The sequence below is a fragment of the Halichoerus grypus genome, chromosome 8 (assembly GCF_964656455.1).
Source record: "Halichoerus grypus chromosome 8, mHalGry1.hap1.1, whole genome shotgun sequence".
Classification (NCBI taxonomy): Eukaryota; Metazoa; Chordata; class Mammalia; order Carnivora; family Phocidae; genus Halichoerus; species Halichoerus grypus.
The window spans coordinates 55,368,366-55,388,349 of NC_135719.1; the positions used below are offsets into that span (position 1 = coordinate 55,368,366).

At 38.8% G+C, this 19,984-nt stretch overlaps 1 protein-coding gene across 2 annotated transcripts in view; it reads right to left on the reverse strand.

Moving 5' to 3' along the window:
* Positions 1 to 19,387, reverse strand: part of AQP9 (aquaporin 9) — a 43,973-nt gene extending 24,586 nt beyond the window's left edge. Inside the window, exon 1 of one of the 2 annotated variants that reach the window (XM_036107028.2) lies at positions 19,344 to 19,387. Coding sequence is in view for 1 of the 2 variants with exons in the window: in XM_036107027.2 (XP_035962920.1) it covers positions 17,391 to 17,501 (111 nt within the window). In the remaining variant the exon portion in view is untranslated. Of the gene's footprint in view, positions 1 to 17,390; positions 17,874 to 19,343 lie in introns of those variants that run through there. The other variant, XM_036107027.2, reaches the window with a different exon arrangement.
* Between the last annotated feature and the right edge of the window lie 597 nt (positions 19,388 to 19,984).

Below are 19,984 nucleotides of genomic sequence, written 5' to 3' on the forward strand. Positions count from 1 at the left end.
AATTTGTCATTCAATGTAAATGCTCACCAGACAGAAGTCAGCATTAAAAGAATATATCTGGGGCAACATTTGTATTTTAAATAAACTGATTTGTTTTGGGTTTAAATAAACTGATTTGTTTACACACACACACACACACACACACACACACACACACACACACATTACAAATACTCTCTTTTAGTCCGCATAATAACTTGAGGGGGAGGAAAACTCTGCTGTTTTCATCCAAAGAAACCTTGGGATAAGTAATTTGCTGGAGGACATACAGCTAGTGAAAAGATCTTTTGGCAACTAAAATTAACATTTGGGTCCAAAGATTGTGTTTTTTCACTTAAACTAAACTGCCCTCAACTGTGCCGGAGCCAAATAAGTAGTTTGTCCAGATTTGTGCTTTATGAGTCTGTCTTTCAAAAAGCAAAATTGGAGGAAACTAAGATCCTCAATTCTACAAGTAGCCCTAATTGGAATTTGGCATTCATCCAGCCATTCCTTCCACTCTTCATTTATTCCTCCATATATAGGTATATTCAAAAATTCTCAGTGCCATGCATGATGCCCAATAGTAGCAGCAATGCAAAAAAAATCAGACCCAGGTCCTCTGAGAGCTCACAGACTGGTAGGAAAAGTATGGATGAAGGGTGGTACTGTTATTTAATATTGTAGGCTTGTTATTAAAAAAATGCCTTAAGCATTTATGCCTAGGGAAAGTGTACATGAAGACGTGATTTTGTAATTTTGCCTTACTAACTAGATGATGGTTATTTTGACATTTAAGTCTCCCCAAATTCTTGAATCATCTGAGATAATACTATTAAATCTGAGGTATATTAATATATGCACATGACAGATTGGCTTCATGAGAAACTTGATTAAAATTACATGAGATCAAGATTTCTCTTCTGATACTGCCTGAAATAAAAATGGTTTTCACATGGGGCAACTGGGTGCCTCAGTCTGTTAAGCGTTTGCCTTTGGCTCAGGTGGTGATCCCAGGGTCCTGGGATTGAGCTCTCTGTTGGGCTCCCTGCTCGGCGGGAAGTCTGTCTCTCCCTCTGCCCCTCTCCCTGTTCCTGCTCTCTCTCTCTCAAATAAATAAATAAAATCTTTTAAAAGAATGGTTTTCACACTATTGCCTCAATCAGTTTTGCCAGGTGTTAGGACAGGAAAAGAAAAGGACAACAATCTCGCATGCAGGAATTAGATTTCCCATAGCCAGGTCTCTTATAAACAGATAATATTGAACAGAAGGCTTAGACCCTCATGGTCTCTCCATTTTCCCTATTCTGGTGAGCATATTTTGTCTGTGTAGAATGCGGTTAAGGACACCTTAGAGCAGAGTCACAAACTGGTGGTCCATGGCTGAAGACAGCTTATGAGTGGGATGGATTGACTCAGAGATATGTTTGTTTGGCCTACACGGTGCTTTTTTAATCATTATTATTTTAGACATTGTTGCCAGTATTTAAAAAGAGAAAAATTGCATAGAACTTTTGATTTCTGACCATTTTTGAAAAATTTGAAAATCTGATAAAAACCCACCCAATTCCTACTTGGCCACAGTGGAGAGAGCCTGGGTGGCAGATGCGTCCTAAGACAGGACATACACTGTCCACTTCACTCATATACATGACCTGCCTCATCTCAATAAACTTTGGGGCTACTGACTCCCATCTGAAGTCCTGGGAAGAGAAAGCCGTTTAGCTTTTGGTGCCAGGGACTTGTTGGCCCCACAGATGGCATGGTGATAACATCTCTGGGATGAGAGGTAGCCCAGCCTCTCAGTTCCTGGAGGGAGACTCTGTGGAGACCTTCAAATAAAGGACTGACCACGGGCATGACTTCATCTAAGGTGGCAGTGATAGGGAGACCAAAAACCCAGTCCCCTTTCTTGAGGCGGGAGTCACTTTGGGGCTTTGCCAGAGGTTCCCCGCCTCCTATAAACATCTTGCTTTTTGTAACGGGGGAGGAAGGAGAACAAAAGCCAATCTGCCAGCATATTCTCGGCAAACCTTGGCCCTTCAGCCCAGGCTGTAGGTATATGTTACCAGAAGCCCCACATCCTACCTATCATATATCTACTCAGTTGATGTGACTATAGCCGTTGGAAGACATAACGATAATAGTCACAACAACAACTAATGTTTATTGAGTGCTTTTTATGAGCTAAGCACTTTCCATACATTAGCCCATTGGTCTGCACAACAGCCCTGTGCGTCAGGTCCTCTTACTTCCTCCATTTCACAAATGAGGGAATGAAGTTTTTAGGGAGGTTAAGAGAATTTCTCACACTCTCACGGGTGGTCAACGATGGGGCCCCAGTTTGACTACACATAATTCTGACCACTGGATAGGTGAACATAGCATGTATACCACACTGTCACGTACATTACCTGCCAACATTTAATCTGCATTTCAAAAGTGGAAGACTGGAAAGAGACAACCCAGAAACAGACTCTTAACTCTAGAGAACAAACTGATGGTTACCAGAGGGGAGGCGGGTGGGGGGATGGGTGACATAGGTGAGGGGGATTAAGGAGTGCGCTTGTGATTAAGACCTGGTATTGTGCAGAAGTGTTGAATCACTGTATTGTGCACCTGAAACTCATGTTGCACTGTATGTTAACTAACTGGAATTAAAACAAAGACTTAAAAAGTGGAAGACTGGATAATTCGACAGAATTCATACAGATAATAAGTGGCAGAATCTGAACCTGGAGCCAGGTTTTCGGATTCCTAGTTCTGTGTTCCTCTTCTGACAACCGCTACTGTTTCGGTGGGTCTGCTTGTTCCCTTTATTAGGGCAGAATGCATATTTATGTATGGCTTTCCAGTCAGTTAGTTTTTCAATTGGAAAATAAAATTTTCTCAGTCATAACAAAATAGTCACAAAAAAAACCCAAGACTGAAACTGGGACGTTTTGGTTAAAAATAAAGTATTTGGTGGCACGCAGCCTGAGAGAACATCAGGATAAGATCAATCACCACTCAAGAACCAGCTGTACTTGCAAAGAGATGATATTAGGGCAGGCTCATAAAAACAGAGGAATCCGAGGTTTGAGAACCAGGTGAATGGGCAGATGGCCAACCTCAGAGCTCTCTGAGTAGAAAGAAGTACCAAGAACAAAATTGGGCCTCAGAAATATAAGGTGATTAAACACCATTATTTCTCACAAGCTAAAAAGAACAATGCTCTTCTTTTCTGACCTACATCAGGCATTCACATCCCTCAACTCATCCAAATAATGCTAGCTTGGACAAGAACTTGATCATGATCCCAGCGCCAGAATAAGGAACTAATTAAGCATTTATTTATTATTTATTAAGCATTATTTATTTATTATTAAGGTGTCAGTGTTCATATTAGGATAACCATGGTCTGATTATGCTGAATGTGGATGGGGGTTGCTCAAGACAGCTCTCCCTTTATTTAGAGTGGTCTAACAATGTTAAGTACACCTTGGGTCACTTTCAGTTTGGAAGAACCCTGGAGACAGAGGAATTGGGGGCTGATTAGTTTCTTAGATTCATTCTAGGCCCTGCAATTCCCAAAGTATGTTCCATAGATCATCAGTTCCATGAGATGCTCCTCAAAAAAAGGGATTTGTGCAGCAGCTGTGTTAATCTTCTCTGTGTCATTCCAATTTTTCTCCGAAGAAGACATACAGATGGCCAACAGACACATGAAAACATGCTCAACATCACTCATCATCAGGGAAATAAAAATCAAAACTACAATGAGATATCACCTTACACCTTTCAGAATGGCTAAAATTAAAAACACAAGAAATAACAAGTATTGGTGAGGATGTGGAGAAGTAGGAACCCTTGTGTGCTGTTGGTGAGAATGCAAGCTAGTGCAGCCACTGTGGAAAACAGTATGGATATTCCTCAAAAAATTAAAAATATAACTACCATATAATCCAGTAATCATATTACCAGGTATTTACTCAAAGAATATGAAAACACTAATTCGAGAGGATATACGCACCCCTATGTTTATTGCAGCATAATTTACAATGGTCAAATTATAGGAGCAGCCTAGTGTTTAATGATAGATGAATGGATAAAGAAGATATGTACAATGGAATATTATTCAGCTATAAAAAGGAAGGAATCTTGCCATTTGCAACAACATGGATGGATCTAGAGAGTATAATACTAAGCAAAATAAGTCAGAGAAAGATAAATACCATATGATTTCACTCATATGTGGAATTTAAGAAACAAGACACACGAATAAAGGAAAAACAGAGACAAACCAAGAAACAGAGTCTTAACTCTAGAGAATAGACTGGTGGTTACCAGTGGGGAGGTGGGTGGGGGGATGGTTGAAATAGATGAAGGGGATTAAGAGTACACTCATCTTGATGAGCACTGAGTAATGTAGAGAATTTTGAATCACTATATTGTACACCTGAAATCAATATAACACTGTATGTTATACTGCTATATAACATACAGTTATAACTGTATGTTAACTCTAATGGAATTAAAATTTAAGGAAGGGATTTGTGGTCAAGTGAGTCTGGGGACATCAATATATTCTATTCCCCTCTTAGTTTATAGAGAACATTAAAAGCTCTGACAAGTCCTATAGTTGAAAAAAACTGCCTAACTTGGTTTAACCCAGTGTTTTCCAAACATATTTGGGAAAGTCAGCATATTCTCTTTCAAAATTTGTATTTGCATCTCATGGAACTAGTGTTCTTTAGAACACATTTTGAGCCACTCCCTACTTGGAAAGGAGAAATTCTGCTAAGTGAGCTCTTTTAGGGGGAGCAGAAGAGTGAAGAAAATGTATATAAACATGTAAGATTTTTTCAATTACAAAAGGTATACAATAAAATATAAGAAATTTGTCTCTTTTCTATCCCAGATTTTATATTTTATTCTTTACAGAAACTAATATCAATACTTTCTGGTATATTCTGTCAAAAATTGTGTGTGTGTGTTTATACAAGTTGGAGTATTTTATACATATCATTTTCTGCCTGCTTTTTAAAATTTAATAGTTTAATGAATCGTTTCATATCAGCATATAAAAATTGGCCTCATTATCTTTAGTGGCTACATAGGTGTCCATTGTAAGCATGCACCCCAATTTCTTTAACCACTTACCTGTTGATAGAGGCATAGGTTTTTCGGGAGGTTTCCTCCTAAGAAAATCTAAACTTCAAAACAGAGACTAATGTATGTGGGCTGATTCTAGGCTGAGAAAGACTAGGCCCTCAGGTCTTTTTTGGTCTTGCCTGGCCAAGCCAGGACTGTGTGTCTTAGCATGATCACTCAATCTATCAAGAGGGGGGAAAATTTTGTTGGCATATTTTCTTTTAAAGAATTTGCTTTGCTTTGTGGGTTCAGTGGCCTTAGCAATCCTACCTCAGACATGAAATAAGGTGCCCACTAGATGTACGGAGTAGCCTTCATTGTTGGGCTGTTTTAGCATTTCAATCAGATCTATCAGTTACCTCACTTTTATGAGGATTCTCTTCCTCATGGTCCCTCATTTTATGTGGTATCTTCATCACAAGGCTGATGAGTAAAGAGGAGCCAACTTCTGCTCTCATTTCTATGTTCTCCTTTCTTGTCAAGTAATGGGAACATGTTGCAATGGGCTTTGTCACTAAAGAAAAACCAACCAAACCCACTTTGGAAAGCAGAAAACAAAAGTACTTCCTCTTTGAAAGTCAATGAAAGTGGCAAGTTTTCTGAGTCAAAATTCAAATTCAGGGATCAAAAGCAGAGTTCTGTTTGGCAGAATTGTTTGGCTTTAGATATCTGTAGCCTTTAGATCAGTGACCCAGAATGGACTTTTCTCCCCAAGTCCTTTGGAACTCTGAAATTTTCCGGGCTAGTCTGGCCCTTCGTGTTCAGGGCTGTTAAGGGGAAGTCTATAGGAAAGTCCTCCTTCAGCCGATCCTGACTCAGGCTCTAAGGACGCGAAGAGAACCAGCTTCATTTGGAGAAAGCATGGGATTTCCTAATCATTCATGGTCACAAATCCCATGTGGGGGAAAGGGAGCCGAGAGCCATTCTTTTGGGAGAGTGCTCTTCAACAGGCATGCACATTCATCAATCTTCCTTTTCTAGTTTTCCACTTCACAATAATAATTTCTGGTTGGTGATATACCTGGGCAACCTAGCAGAAACAAATGCAAACCTGCTGTAGCAGAATGACTCCACAGCTCAGGCCATATAGAATTCCCACAGAGAAAAACAAACCTTCCTGAAGACTTCACAATACAAACTTACAAAACACTATAGGAAATGATCCTTCATCAATGAGACTTAGTAGGTAAAATAAGCAGGATTATTAGCTCCCCCAAAACTTAAGATGACAGAACAATCATAAAATACCATAAATATATTAGACTTTAGTGAGTTAAAGAGACGAAAAAAATAAACACCTAAGAAAAGAAAAACAATTTTTAAAAAGAACCAAATAGACCTTCTGGAAATGAAAACATAAGAATGAAACTAAAAACTTAATGAGTGTGTTAAACAAAAGATTAGATACAATGGAGTAAGGAATTAGCGAACTGGAAGACAGGCTTGAGACAATTACATAAAATTCATCATGGAGAGATTAAGAGATACAGATATGAGAGAATGGCTAGAGACATAAAGAAAAAAAGTGAGAGAGTCAGGCACATATGCACATATAATAGGAATTCTAAAAGGAGAAAATAGACTGGGGGAAAGGCAAAGTAATAAAGTTGAGAATCTTCCAGAATTGGTAAAAATTGTGAATCTTTAAATTCCAATAAACAATGAATCTTGAGCACTACGAATAAAATAAAATAACCCTTAGTCATGTTGTAGTGAAATTTCAGGGGAAAAGAAAGAGAAACTCTTTTTGTTGTTGTTGTTTTTATAATTTTTAAAATTTCAGTATAGTTGACATGCCATGTTACATTAGTTTCAGGTGTATGACATAGTGATTCAACTTCTCTTTAGGTTATGCTCTGCTCACCACAAGTGTGGCTACCATGTGTCCCCATACAATGCTATTACAACACCATTGGCTATGTTGTGCCTTTTATTCCCGTGACTTATTCATTCCATAACTGCAAGCCTGTACCTCCCTCTCCCCTTCACCCATTTTGTCCATCCCCTCCCCTTCCTTCTGGCAACCCCAGTTTGTCCTCCATATTTACAGGTCTGATTCTGCTTTCTATTTATTCATTCATTTGTTACAGTTTTTTAGATTCCACATTTGAGTGAAATTATATCGTATTTGTCTTTCTCAGTCTGACTTACTTCATTTAGCATAATAACTTCTAGGTCTGTCCGTGTTGTTAAAAAAGGCAAGATCTCATCCTTTTTTTTAAATGGCTGAGTATTTCTGTGTGTGTGTGTGTGTGTGTGTGCATGTACTACATAGAGAAACTCTTAATAGTAATCAGAGAAATTCAGATTAAGAATAAAAATTAGACGAACAACAGACTTGTCAACAGCAATAAGAGTCATTGGGATGACACCTGCAAAATGCCAAGCAAAACCAATCATCAACCTAAAATTTATCAGCTAATCATTGAAACTTGAAGTGAAATGAAGAACTCAGGCAAACAAAGACTGACAAAGTTTATCCCTCACACACCCTGAAAAATTTCCTGAAGAAAACTTTTTTACTGCACAAAGAAGGAAACTGCACCTAAAAGAGATGCATGTATGCAAGAATAATTAGCAAATAAACTGATAAATGATAGTAAATTTAAATAAGTGATCACTATTAAAAACACCAATAATAAAAATAATGAGGGTAGAATTTAAATATCAGACAATAATGACGTGTAAGGCGGAGTGGTTGATTACAGTCAGGATCTTAAAAAGTTTTTCTGTTGTTCAGAAGGAAAGAGATATTGACTCACTTTAAACTTTGTTAACTCAAGAATACATTTCTTTAATGCAAACGTAAATACTTAAAAATAGAACGAATAGGAGAAAAGGGAGAAATAAAGAAACCTGATCAACTTAATGGAACAATATTAAGAAAGGTCAAAGCAGAAACTACTGAGTGAAAAACAAAGAAACCACATAAAAAATTAGAAAAAGAACATCACCACAGGTACAGTAGAGATATTAAAAGCCTATGCAAATACTATGAAAAATTATTTCAGAATTACTGCTTTCACTGTACTGATTTTGAAAGTAGCAATTTTGAAAAACTATTTTTGAAAACACAATAAAGTATAGTTTCCTAGGAAAAAAATATAAACTGCTAAAGTGTAATTAAGAATAGAGAATCTATAGTCAAGAGTCTCTCATGGTTTGTCTCCCTCTCTGATTTCCTCCCATTCAGTTTCCCCTCCCTTCCCCTATGATCCTCTGCACTGTTTCTTATTTTCCACATATGAGTGAAACCATATGATAATTGTCTTTCTCTGATTGACTTATTTCGTGCAGCATAACACCTTCTCGTTCCATCCACGTTGATGTAAATGGTGAGATTTCATCCTTTTTGATGGCTGAGTAATATTCCTGTGTGTGTGTGTGTGTGTGTGTGTGTGTGTGTGTGTATCACATCTTCTTTATCTATACATTTGTCAGTGGACATCTGGGCTCTTTCCACAGTTTGGCTATTGTGGACATTGCTGCTATAAACATTGGGGTGCAGGTACCCCTTAGGATCACTACATATGTATCTTCGGGGTAACTGGGTGATGGGCATTAAGGAGGGCATGTGATGTGATGAGCACTGGGTGTTACATGCAACTGATGAATTACTGAACTCACTTCTGAAACTAATGATAAATTATATGTTGGGTAATTGAATTTAAATTAAGAAAAAAATGGGGAATCTAAATTAGACATAAATTTTAGAGAAATCTTCTTGTACACACCTCTCTCTCTTTCTCCCTCCCTCCCCTCCTTCTCTCCCTCTCTTTTTTTCAGCGCATATGCTAAGTAATCCTCAAGGAATAGGTAATCCTTACTTTATGCAAAGTGTTTCACAACGCAGAGTACTAACTACTATACGATCACGGCATGCAAAGTGTTTCAGAAAATATAAAAAGAGGGAAAGAACTTCATTTCATGACATTAATATAATCTCAGTGATAAAACTGGATGAAGGACAACATAATAAAAAGAAATTATAGTCCAAATCCTTAATAAAACATTGCAAACTAAATGCTGCATGATTAATGGGAATTCATCTGAGGAATGTAAGGATGATTTAATGCTAAAAATATTTGTCAGTGTAATTTTCTTTATCAACAGATAAAAGAGAAACCCATATGCTTATCTCAATAAATATAGAAGAGATATTTTTAAAATTCAACAATCATTCCTAATGAAAATTTTAGTAAATTAGGAGTAGACAGGAACTTCCTTACTCAAATCAAGAATGTCTACCAAAAGCCTACAGGAGCTATCACACTTAATGGTAAAACATGAGAAGCAGATTCTTTAAAGTTGGGAATAAAACAAGAATGTTACAATTATAGCTTCTAGTAACCTTGTACTAGAGAGGTTTTAACCATGGTAATAAGAAGAAATTAAATATTTAAGGTCAAGAAGGGAAGAAAAGTTCTCATATTCTCAGAAAAAAATATTAAAAATATTTTTAAAATACTATCTATACCAGTCCAGTCCAATAGAACTCCATATCCATGCTGTCCAATGTAGCCAGAAGTCATACATATGGGTCTTAAGCACTCAAACTGGGACTAGTAAGACTGAAGAAAAAAATTTTTTATTTTATGTAAATTTAATTTTAATTTAAGTAGCCACACATGGCTAGTGGCTATCATATTTGACAGTCCTGATCTATACAGAATATCCAAGATAATCCATAAATTTACTTGTGTTATAAGAGAGTTACCGAGTTTGCTGAATACAAGATCAACATACACACAAGTCAATGTTACTCCTAAACTCTAGTAGTCGCCAATTAGAAAATATAATTTGTTTTAGAAAATATAATTTTAAAATGTACCATTCACAACAGTAATAACAACCACAATATATCAAACAAAAGATATACATGACTAATATCAAGTAAATTATAAAACTTAAAAATAAGTTTAAAAAGCAGACCTATGAAGAAAGAGCTACATCGTGTTCATGGATATAAGATTCAATATTTTAAAGGTGCCAGTTCTATCCAGAATAATACATAAATTTAATGCAATTCCAGTCAAAATGTCTATAGGGTATTTATGGAACTTGATAAACAGATCCTAAAATTCATGGAAGAATAGCGGGCTAAAAATAGCCAAGACAATATTGGAAAAATAAGGAAGAAAAACACCAGATAACAAAAAATAATTTAGAAAGTAATTATAACAAAAATATATGGCATTGGTGCTGGTTTGGACAGAGAAATCGATAGAACTAAATCAAGTCTAGGCCTACAACCACATTTATATATGAACTGATATATGATCTCTATCTAACTGGTATATGATGTCATCACAAGCAATAGAAGTAGAACAGACTGTCAAAAATGTTACTGGAACAATTGGCTGTCCTACCAGATAAAGAGCACCTACTCTCTACATCATATACCAAAATAAATTCTAATTATTTAAAGACTTAAATATCAAAACTAAGACATTAAACTATGTAATAAGAAAACACAAAATATCTCTAATGTCTGGATTTTAAAAATACCAATATCCTATTATAATCAATAGGACAAAATTAAAATGCAGAGGATATGAGCAGGCAATTTACAGAAGAGGAAATCTAAAGGTTAGTAAACATGAAAAGATGGTCAACTGCATGAGGTCAACTGCATTACAATTATTAGTGAAATTCTATTTCTTATATGTCAAATGGGCAAAAATCTAAAAGTTGAATATCAAGGGTTAGGGAGTACGTGGAAAATGGAAACTCACAGGTTGCTGATGGTACTGTAAATTTAAAACCACTTTGGAGAGCAATTTTGCAATATGCATGAAGTTGAAGATGCCCTTGGGCCACCAAACCCACTTCTAAGTGTATACTCAGAAGAAACTCTGGAACACACGGACAAGGAGACATGTACAAAGATGTTCATTGTTGCAGTGGTGTTCCTAGTGACGAACTGCAAACCACCTAATGGTTCACAAGGGGAGTGGAGACATAAAGCCACTGCACTACAAAACTATAATGAATTACCCACATCTACATGGCTTCAAATAGATCAGTCTCAGGAAGTGTACTTGGGGGAAAATCTCAAATGGTAGAAGGTATACAAACGAGGAAGCCGCGTACGTACATTTTTAAAGCATACAAAACAGTAACATATATTGTTTCGGGCAACAGTAGTAAAAGCTCAAAAGCTCAAAAGCGTATGTGAGAATAACTCCAGCACGGTGAAGGAAAAGCAGGGATTTGACTCTGATCCCAACTCTGCCACACACTCGCCTGTGGGCAAGTTGCTTGATCGTAGTAAGCCTTCATTTTCTCATCTCTAAAATACGAACAATTCCCTTACCTCATGAGATGTTTCCAGAATTAAAGAGTGTCTGGGTATACTGTATGCTCAATAAATGTTAACCCCTTTCGTTGTCTTTTGTCCTCATCACATCGCCATACTTGAAGGGAAAGAACCTCCTGCTTTGGGCCATCTCACACCCTCACACTCACTGAAGGCACAGGGCAAGAGCCCACACAGATCCCGCCATGTTTATTTAACTCTTCCCCATGTTCATAGTTAGAAGCTGGCACTTTCTTAAAGTAACAGAACCCCCCAGGACAGAAGTACAAATCCATGAGAAGCTGAGAACTAAACATAAATTATAAGTAAATCATAAGAATCAGGTGGGACTGACTGTGCAAGTTCTCTCTGATGTCCTACTGTGTGGAAAAAACATTTGACAGAATTCTGTGAGCACGTGGGTCTCCGTTTCCTCACCTGGAAGACACAGGGGTGGGACGACAGAGGCCACTTCATTCCAAAGCCAGTGCCTGAGAGCCTGAGGACAGAGATTCTTCCACACCGCTCCCGCAAACATGCCATTTGTGGCCAGAATCTGCCAGGCACTGCTGACGGCAGAGGCTTCTGTCCTATCAGCTGTGGGCAGACCGACGGCTCTAGCTCAGTGGGACCCTCATCCTGGACATCCCGGCTTGGAGTGGGGCAGGTCTTTGCAAAGCAGTAAGCCAGGCCAAGCAGGGAGGAATCAGAGAAAGGGCAAGGGACTGTTGAGTCAGAAAGCAAGAGAGAGGAGTTACGGTGTCTATGGCCACTGGCCTGTCAGTCCTTTGCTCTGAGCCACAGGGTGGTCTCAAGGAGAACCCAGAAAATAGAAGCACTAGAAGAAACACAGTGCAATGCATGGTCAATGTGTTCATTAGGGACATGAAGATATGACTGAATCACCTCAGAACCCTTTGAGTGTGTCTGTAGGTACTGAAGTGGTCCATAAACTCTACGCTAATAGATCTTCTATAAAGTTTCCATGCCATGATCGTGTCTGTTCTATATTATCATCTTTTGACATCTTTAGTGTCTAATGTATTTTACACTATAAAATTAGTAAGGTTCTCTTGGGCTTTCCCAGGAAAGGAGTTAATTCTCATCAAACAATGGTACATTAGGAATAACTACAGTCAAATATCAAGCCCAGCTCTTGCATTCATAGGCTGGGTGACCTTGGGTGAACCTCTTAATTATGCTACACCTGTTTCTCCATCTGGGAAAATGGAGTTGATCTTTCTCTCTTCCCCCCGCCCCCCTTCCAGGAAAGATATAAATATAAAAATAAACAAGAACCTACATGAGATTTGCAACAACATGGATGGATCTAGAGAGTATGATGCTAAGCAAAATAAGTCAGAGAAAGACAAACACTGCATGATTTCACTCATATGTGGAATTTAGGGAAGAAAACAAACAAAGAAAAAAAGAGACAAATGGAAAAAACAGACTCCTAACTCTAGAGAACAGACAGATGGTTACCAGAGGGGTGGTGCGGGGTGGGTGGGTGACATAGGTGAAGAGGATTAAGAGCACACTTGTCATGATGAACACTGAGTAATGTACAGAATAGTTGAATCGCTATACGGTACACCTGAAACCAATATAACACTGTATATTAATGATACTGGAATTTAAAAAAAAGAATCTACATGAGAAAGCATTCTATGCCTCTTGGACGGAAGCACAGTGGAAATCATGGGCAAGTGCATGCTTAAGGCAGGGCACATGGGCTCCACACTGATTCAAAGGACACACGATTACATCAGCCCATGCCTTGGGTTCCCCATCAATAAGAAGGGCCAGCAGCATCTATCTCAGAGCTGTCCCACTAGTACCTGGGAATTCTAAATATGCAGCAGTCCCAAATGTCCTGAATTATGCCCTGCAAAGCACTTGTTTTAAGAACTAGCTTATTTTAAGAATTTTCCTATTTTACTCTAAATGCTAATCATATATTCTTTTGTTTCAAAAGCTCTCCAATCTGGAATAGACCCACTCCAAGATCTGAGCACACTTTGTAATAATAATTTTAAAGCCCCAGAATTTCTATAGTCAGCATATCTGAGATCTCTTCAAGACAGAATGACAAACTCAGTGACTCTGGCAAGGTGGGAAGTATGGTCATGAAGTCTTGGAGGAAGGCAAGAGCAGATATGGAAAACACGGTGGGGTCTGACATTTCTCATGTACCATCCATCCCACTTCCTCCCCCCCTTCTGCACTGCGCATTCTCGTATGCCCTCCATATCCTGTGTCCCAGGTCTCTGCCATTCTATTTCCCTTCAGGGCACAGATCAAGGCTATAGCAAGTATTTACATTTTTTCATTCTTAGAGATGCCAAAAGGTAGATCTCCAATGTGTAAGCTTGGCAGAGTGAGACAAGAATTTAGAATCTTTCCCAATACACAAGTAGATGATTACCCACTCATAAATCCAGCCCTGGAAGGATGCCCTTCTACCACAGGAGGAAATATGGCGGCTTGCTCACCTCAGCATCTTCAATAGGATGAACTCTGTATCAAAGAATCACATCTTTATATCACTCCACTGTAGAATAGTGAGGAGCGAATATTTACTACAAGAAATGACTAGAGATTCTGGGAAGTACAGCCCCCAAAAGACATTTTAATTGAACAAAACTTTATGGGGTCTCAGTTATGTACGTGCAGAGTTCCGTGGCAGATGTTGGGGGAAGGGAGCCGGCAAGATGTCCAGAAGGAGACAAAGCAGCTATTTTCAAATACTACAAAGACTTCCACGTGAAACAGGGGAAGGGGAGAGAACTGGGAAAGGGAGCCGGCATTTAATGAGTGTTTCTTTACATCAGGAACTTTCTAAGCAGTGGATATGTAATGTGCAGCTTGAAATCCCCAGGCCACGAGCCATGGGCAGGGGGCTGAGCAGTCCCCTGTGCTCTACCTTCCCCTCATACCTGTTGGCTCCCGCTGAGCCATCTTTTCTGCTTCAGAAGCCTTTGGCATACAACTCATGGTCTGGTCTCATTAGGTGCCCATCAGCTAAACTCACATGCCCACAAGCAAAGGAGAGCTCTTTCATGGTTCCAAACTATGGAGATGTTAAAGTAGAGGGAGTCTGATTTACTATCTATCAAGGACATTGGGGAAGGAATTCCATCAATAGGTGGGAAGTGTAGGCTCTAGAATTAGAAAGAATCCCAGTTCCATGCTTTCCTGGTTTGGGCCAGTTACTTGGTCTCTTTGAGCCCTCATTTCTCCAACTGTTTATGAGTGTTAATAAAGCCTTTCTAGTGCAGCTATTGTAGGATTAAACAGATATATATATATAAAGAAGCTAACATATGGTAGGTACTTAATACATGCTCTCTCCCTTCCTTTGCAGCTCAAGGCTTCAAAACCTCTTCTACATATTAGGGAAGACACATTACAAAACCCTCTCCCAGGCACTAGCAAAGGCAAAAAGGCCTACTTATCCCTTCACTACAAGCCTAAATTAGAGATAGTTCAACGGCTTATAACTTAATCATTGCTGTTTTTAGTTGTAGTTTACAGAGAATTTTTCATGGACTTTAATGCTAATGGTTAAGTGGGCGTCATCAGTCATTTACACCATGGTGTCAATGAGTTTAAGATGCTTCTCCTAAGAGCAGGTTTTGAGAGGAGGAGGGAAAATGCCACCAGACTCCCAACATCTGGGGGAAAAAACAAATTTGAAGGACTGATGAGTCCTGTATATCCTTTCCCATCTTTTTTATGTTCCTTTTTGCCCCTGCCTTATCAACATGCAAAGCTTTTTGCTATACAAAGCAACACAAAATGCATGTTTTCTAATTAAGCAGAAACAATTACTTTGGCTGATAGTTGAGCAAAACCACGAAGATTAATTGGTTAAAAAAAATACTGTGTGCAAAGGGTCTTGTTTATATACCCCCCCCAAGCCTCAATAAAAAGATTATAATCACAATTATGGATTCCATCAGAGGTTGGTTTACAAAGAAAAATTAATTAATTAATTAATTTAAAAAAGTAAATGTACAATGTAGATGGAAATGAAACATTTAGGCAATTATTGGCTTTCACCAAAAGATACAAAGTTTTATTTTCAACATAAAATAGAAGATATTTCTTTAGCTCCCACCTTGAATACTAGAGGAAGACATGTTACTAGTTGTATGAATAGAATGGTGAATGGCGGAAAGCAACTTTTATTTACTCAACACAGAGGGGATGGAATTATGAAACAGCTTCTCATTAAGAAAGGAGGTTTTAGCTTTTTCAATTGCAAAATGGATGTTTAGTTCACTTCCTCCTCTGTGTTTTCTGCAGAGCACTGCAGATTGTAACTGAATTTGCTTACTTCTCTGTACCACAGGTCACCATAGAGCTGAATTGAGTCTGTGGTGACATCCACTCTCCTCACTGGTACCAAACTGTCAAGAACATGACCCCAGAGTTCTTGTCTCACTGAGGGTGATTTTCCAGGAAGCACTGAAGATCAGAAGAATCATGGGCTTTTATCTTCTCTCTTTTCCTTCAAACTACCCACCCCATCCGCATTCCTAACTCAAGTGAATGAGGACAGTCAAGAAGGAGTTGTCCATATGCCTTGAAAATACGTGAGTGGATCCAGTAAAAAGAGGCTCTCAGAGACCAGAAAATTTATGACTCCCTCTCAATTTACACTAGTTCAAATTTCTGAGTTCACATTTGTTTCTCGATCTTGGCTTATTCCCCTAAATTATTATGTATTTATACAAAGCAAAGAACTTTTTTTTGAGATCTAGCTGACATAACATTATAATAGCTTCGGGTGTACAACATAATGATTCAATATTTGTATATATTGCAAAATGATCACCACAGTAAGTCTAGTTAACATTTATCACCACATAGTTACACATTTCTTTCTCCTGATAACAAACTTTAAAGATCTATTCTCTTAGTAACTTTCAAATATGCAATACAGTGTTGACTAACTGTAGTCTCCATGCTGTACAGTACCAGAGAACTTTTAAAGTACAAAATTTATGGACAACTCTCTATAACTTTAAGAAAAATGAAATTACTAATACCTGAAGTAGGGAATCTTTGAGCAGGTTTATTTATTTTTTTAGAGCAAGTTAAAGTCAGTAGTTGTTGCATATGAGAATAATCGAACATTTCATTTTCTGCTCACAAATGGTCTTGCTCCAGCTAAAAACTCAGCATCCAAAGAATGCTACAATGTGCAATAGGATGAAAGCCTAGAGCCCATGCCACTTAAGTAAACTGTCCAGTTTTTCATTAATAGCTGTGCAATTCCCTGGCCAAGACCCTTGAGTGGTTCTTAGAATCAGTCCTTCCTTTAGATAGATAGATGATAGATAGATAGATAGATAGATAGATAGATAGATAGATAGATAGATAGAAGGCTCTTGTAACTGTCTCATTAAAGACCTTTAGAGATTAGCTTAAGGTAAATAGAGGGGGGAAAATCACGCAAAACCAAAGCTGGATGGTTGCAGAATACATATTTCTACTTCGCGAAATTTCTAACTTACTAAAAGTCAAGTGATCTGACAATACAAGCCTTGCCAAGCATTTGTACTACTGAGTTGTTTCTTGCCATTCATATTTATTGACTGCCGATCCTTATTTCAAGGGGCGAGTCACTTCAATGTTTGTGGGAAACGAACATGGTATACATCAGTTAATCAATGAGAAAAATTTCTAACAGCTGACTTTAATCAAAGCCAGCTCAGAGTCTGAGTAAATCTCTGAAATGAAGAAAGTAGTTTATTCCCCTTCTCCAACCCCTATCAACTCTTGAGAATAAATGAAATGAGTAAATGGAAACCTAACCTGTGGCCAGTAAATAGCCAAACAACCTGGAAGTAACGTGCTGTTTCCTGGAAGAGATAAAATCTGGAAACAAACTTAAGGAAAACAAAACAAAACTATCCGCCACCAGCTACGTAGAGAGGCATAACTGGGTCAGAATTCAGGAAATACTTACGATCATTATGAAGGTACCCAAGAACTCAGAGACTGTTTCTTTAGCTAAGCTGCTCTTCAAGACCAGCTTCTGCTTGAAGCTTTTCCCCTTTCGCCCCTTCCCAGGCTGCATCGTGGGGCTTCTCCAAGAACCACTCTCTCCACCAGTACCTGCTTCTTCTGGCCCCTACTTCACTCGCACGTGAAAATGGAAGTTTTGACAACTGCTCAGATTCCTGGAGATGTCTGGTGAGATTCTCTGACGGTACAAACGCTGTCCCAATCACAGCCCATGACTTAATCCTCTTCTGGTGAAATTGTCATCCCCTGTTCACTGTTGTTTATCTGACTTCGTGAGTTACAGTCTGAAATCCCCAAAACGATCCTTTTTGTGCTTGATAGATTAATCATTACCTTTATTCTCAAGGTATTTTTTTTTTCTCTGTTGGTTTTTTTTTTTTTTTTTCCCAAGAGATGAGAAAAGAGATGTTGTGCTGGTTGTGTTGCCAAACCACAGCGATGGGCTCCAGTCCAGAAGAGATTTCATGTTACACAATTGCAGGCTTCTGATTTTTTTTTCCCCCTATTCAGAAGTGGGTGGTTGGGGTGTAGTTTGGGATTATCAAATCAGGTATACATACATCCAATGTAAACATTCTCTTCTGAAGGAACTTTTCATGCACGTTGGAGAATATGGAGAAAATACAGATGTGTTGTTCTGCAAGATTAATCACTCTTGTTTTCTTCCAATATCATTTCAGTGATTTAATGACACCTCCCTAAGGGTGGTAAAAACAATTGCATCCATTCTAGAGATGGAGAAATCAACATACAAAGAGACCATTGCAAGTTTCACGCTGCAAGACTTTAGGACAGGATGGATCTCCTCCTTGGTTACTATAGCTGGGCTTCATCTACTGAGGACAAACTGGGATCCAAGAATCAGAATGATGGAGAAAGCAACTTGTTGACTTTCTTCTAAAGGATTCCAGAAACTTGAAAACCAAGTTTCCCCCCTTCATTTTCCATGGAATATTTAAGCAAAACACATAGAAAATAAACAATAGTGGCTTGAAACTCTATACTGCTTGAAGATCAAAGAGGCACCCCAGTTAAACAAGAAAGGGATTAAATACACTGAAACAAGGCTTCTAGGTTATACCATTGAAGTTTGATGAATTAACGTCCTTGCAGGCAACAGGCTCTTTAGGACTAGCATTCTGTCATGTCAAGTATTCAAGCCTTGCTTCTCAAAACTAGTTTGTCTGAAGAAATAGAATCCTGCAGTTGTTTCTGAATACCAAGGCAGTTTCATAGCATTAGTACCCATGCTCTGTGCTTCCTCCCAATCCTCCCACAGAGAAGCCAGTTCTCTTTCAGGCCTTCCCCTCCCCTTGCAGGAGGCCTACAGTCATTTCCAGCTGAGGAGGCAGGCAGGCAGGGAGGGAGAAGAGGTCTGGAGAAAACAGCTATTTAGAGTCTAAGTACAGAAGGAGATACCTAATCTAGAGGTGAAATACAGAGTTTAGGCCTAAAAAAATTAGAACTTGCCAGAGGGCACACCATCCCAGAGCCAGGACAAGAATGCAGCATTTTTGGCTTTAACTCTTGGTTAAGTTATCATGGATACCATTGTCTAGAAGGATTACTGATGACTGCCCTATTCCCAAGTCCCAGCGGGTGGACCAGAGAAACAGGACTTTATTGCTGTGACTATAACTAACACTACACAAGAGTGTTCTTTGGTCTCTTCATTCACTCATCTCACAAATATTTATGGCATACTCATTATGTGCCAAACACTGCACTTAGCAAAGCACACACAGTTCTTGCCCTTTACAGAGCTTAGAGTCTACTGAGGGAGATAAGCATAGGGAAATAATCACACACACAGAAATAGGAAATCGCAACTGAGATGTATGCTATAAAGATGGAAGACATATTTCTATGAGCAAATAAAAGAGGGGGATTTCACCTCAACAGAGAGATCTCGGATGGATTCTCCAGGGAAATCATGTCCCAGCTGAGATCAGAAGGAAGTGTAGGGTTTAACTGCACGAAGTGGGGAAGGAAGTGCATGTACAATGGCCTTGGGGAGTGGGGGTGGGAACAGTATTCAAGAACAAAAGAAATCTACTGCCTGACTCCCAGAGACAGTGAAGGAACACAGTGCAAAATGAACCTGGAGCCATGGGTGGGAGTCAGACCACACAGACTGAGCCTATAAATAACATTCAGGGCTAAAAGCAATGATAAGTTGCATAGGTGGTTTAAGTGAGAACACAACACTACCAAATTTGAGTTAAAAAAAAATCATCCTGGCTGCGAGGTGGAAAGGAGATTGGAAGGGGGCTAAAGTAGGCATCGGTAAACCCACTGGAGGATATTACAGAATTCCAGGACTGGGTGGCTTTGACAATGGAGAGAAGAACTTTAGATCTTAAAATTGGAAGAACTTGGAAGCGTGGCTACTGAAGGTGAGGAGAGGGACTCAGCAGAGTTGATTCCTGGGGAAGGAGGTGCTAAGTACTGGGAGAGAAAACACCCAAAGGACCAGGACTGCTGTGGCAGATGGTGACGTTTGTGTGTGCAGATTACGCCTCAGGGGCTTTCTGG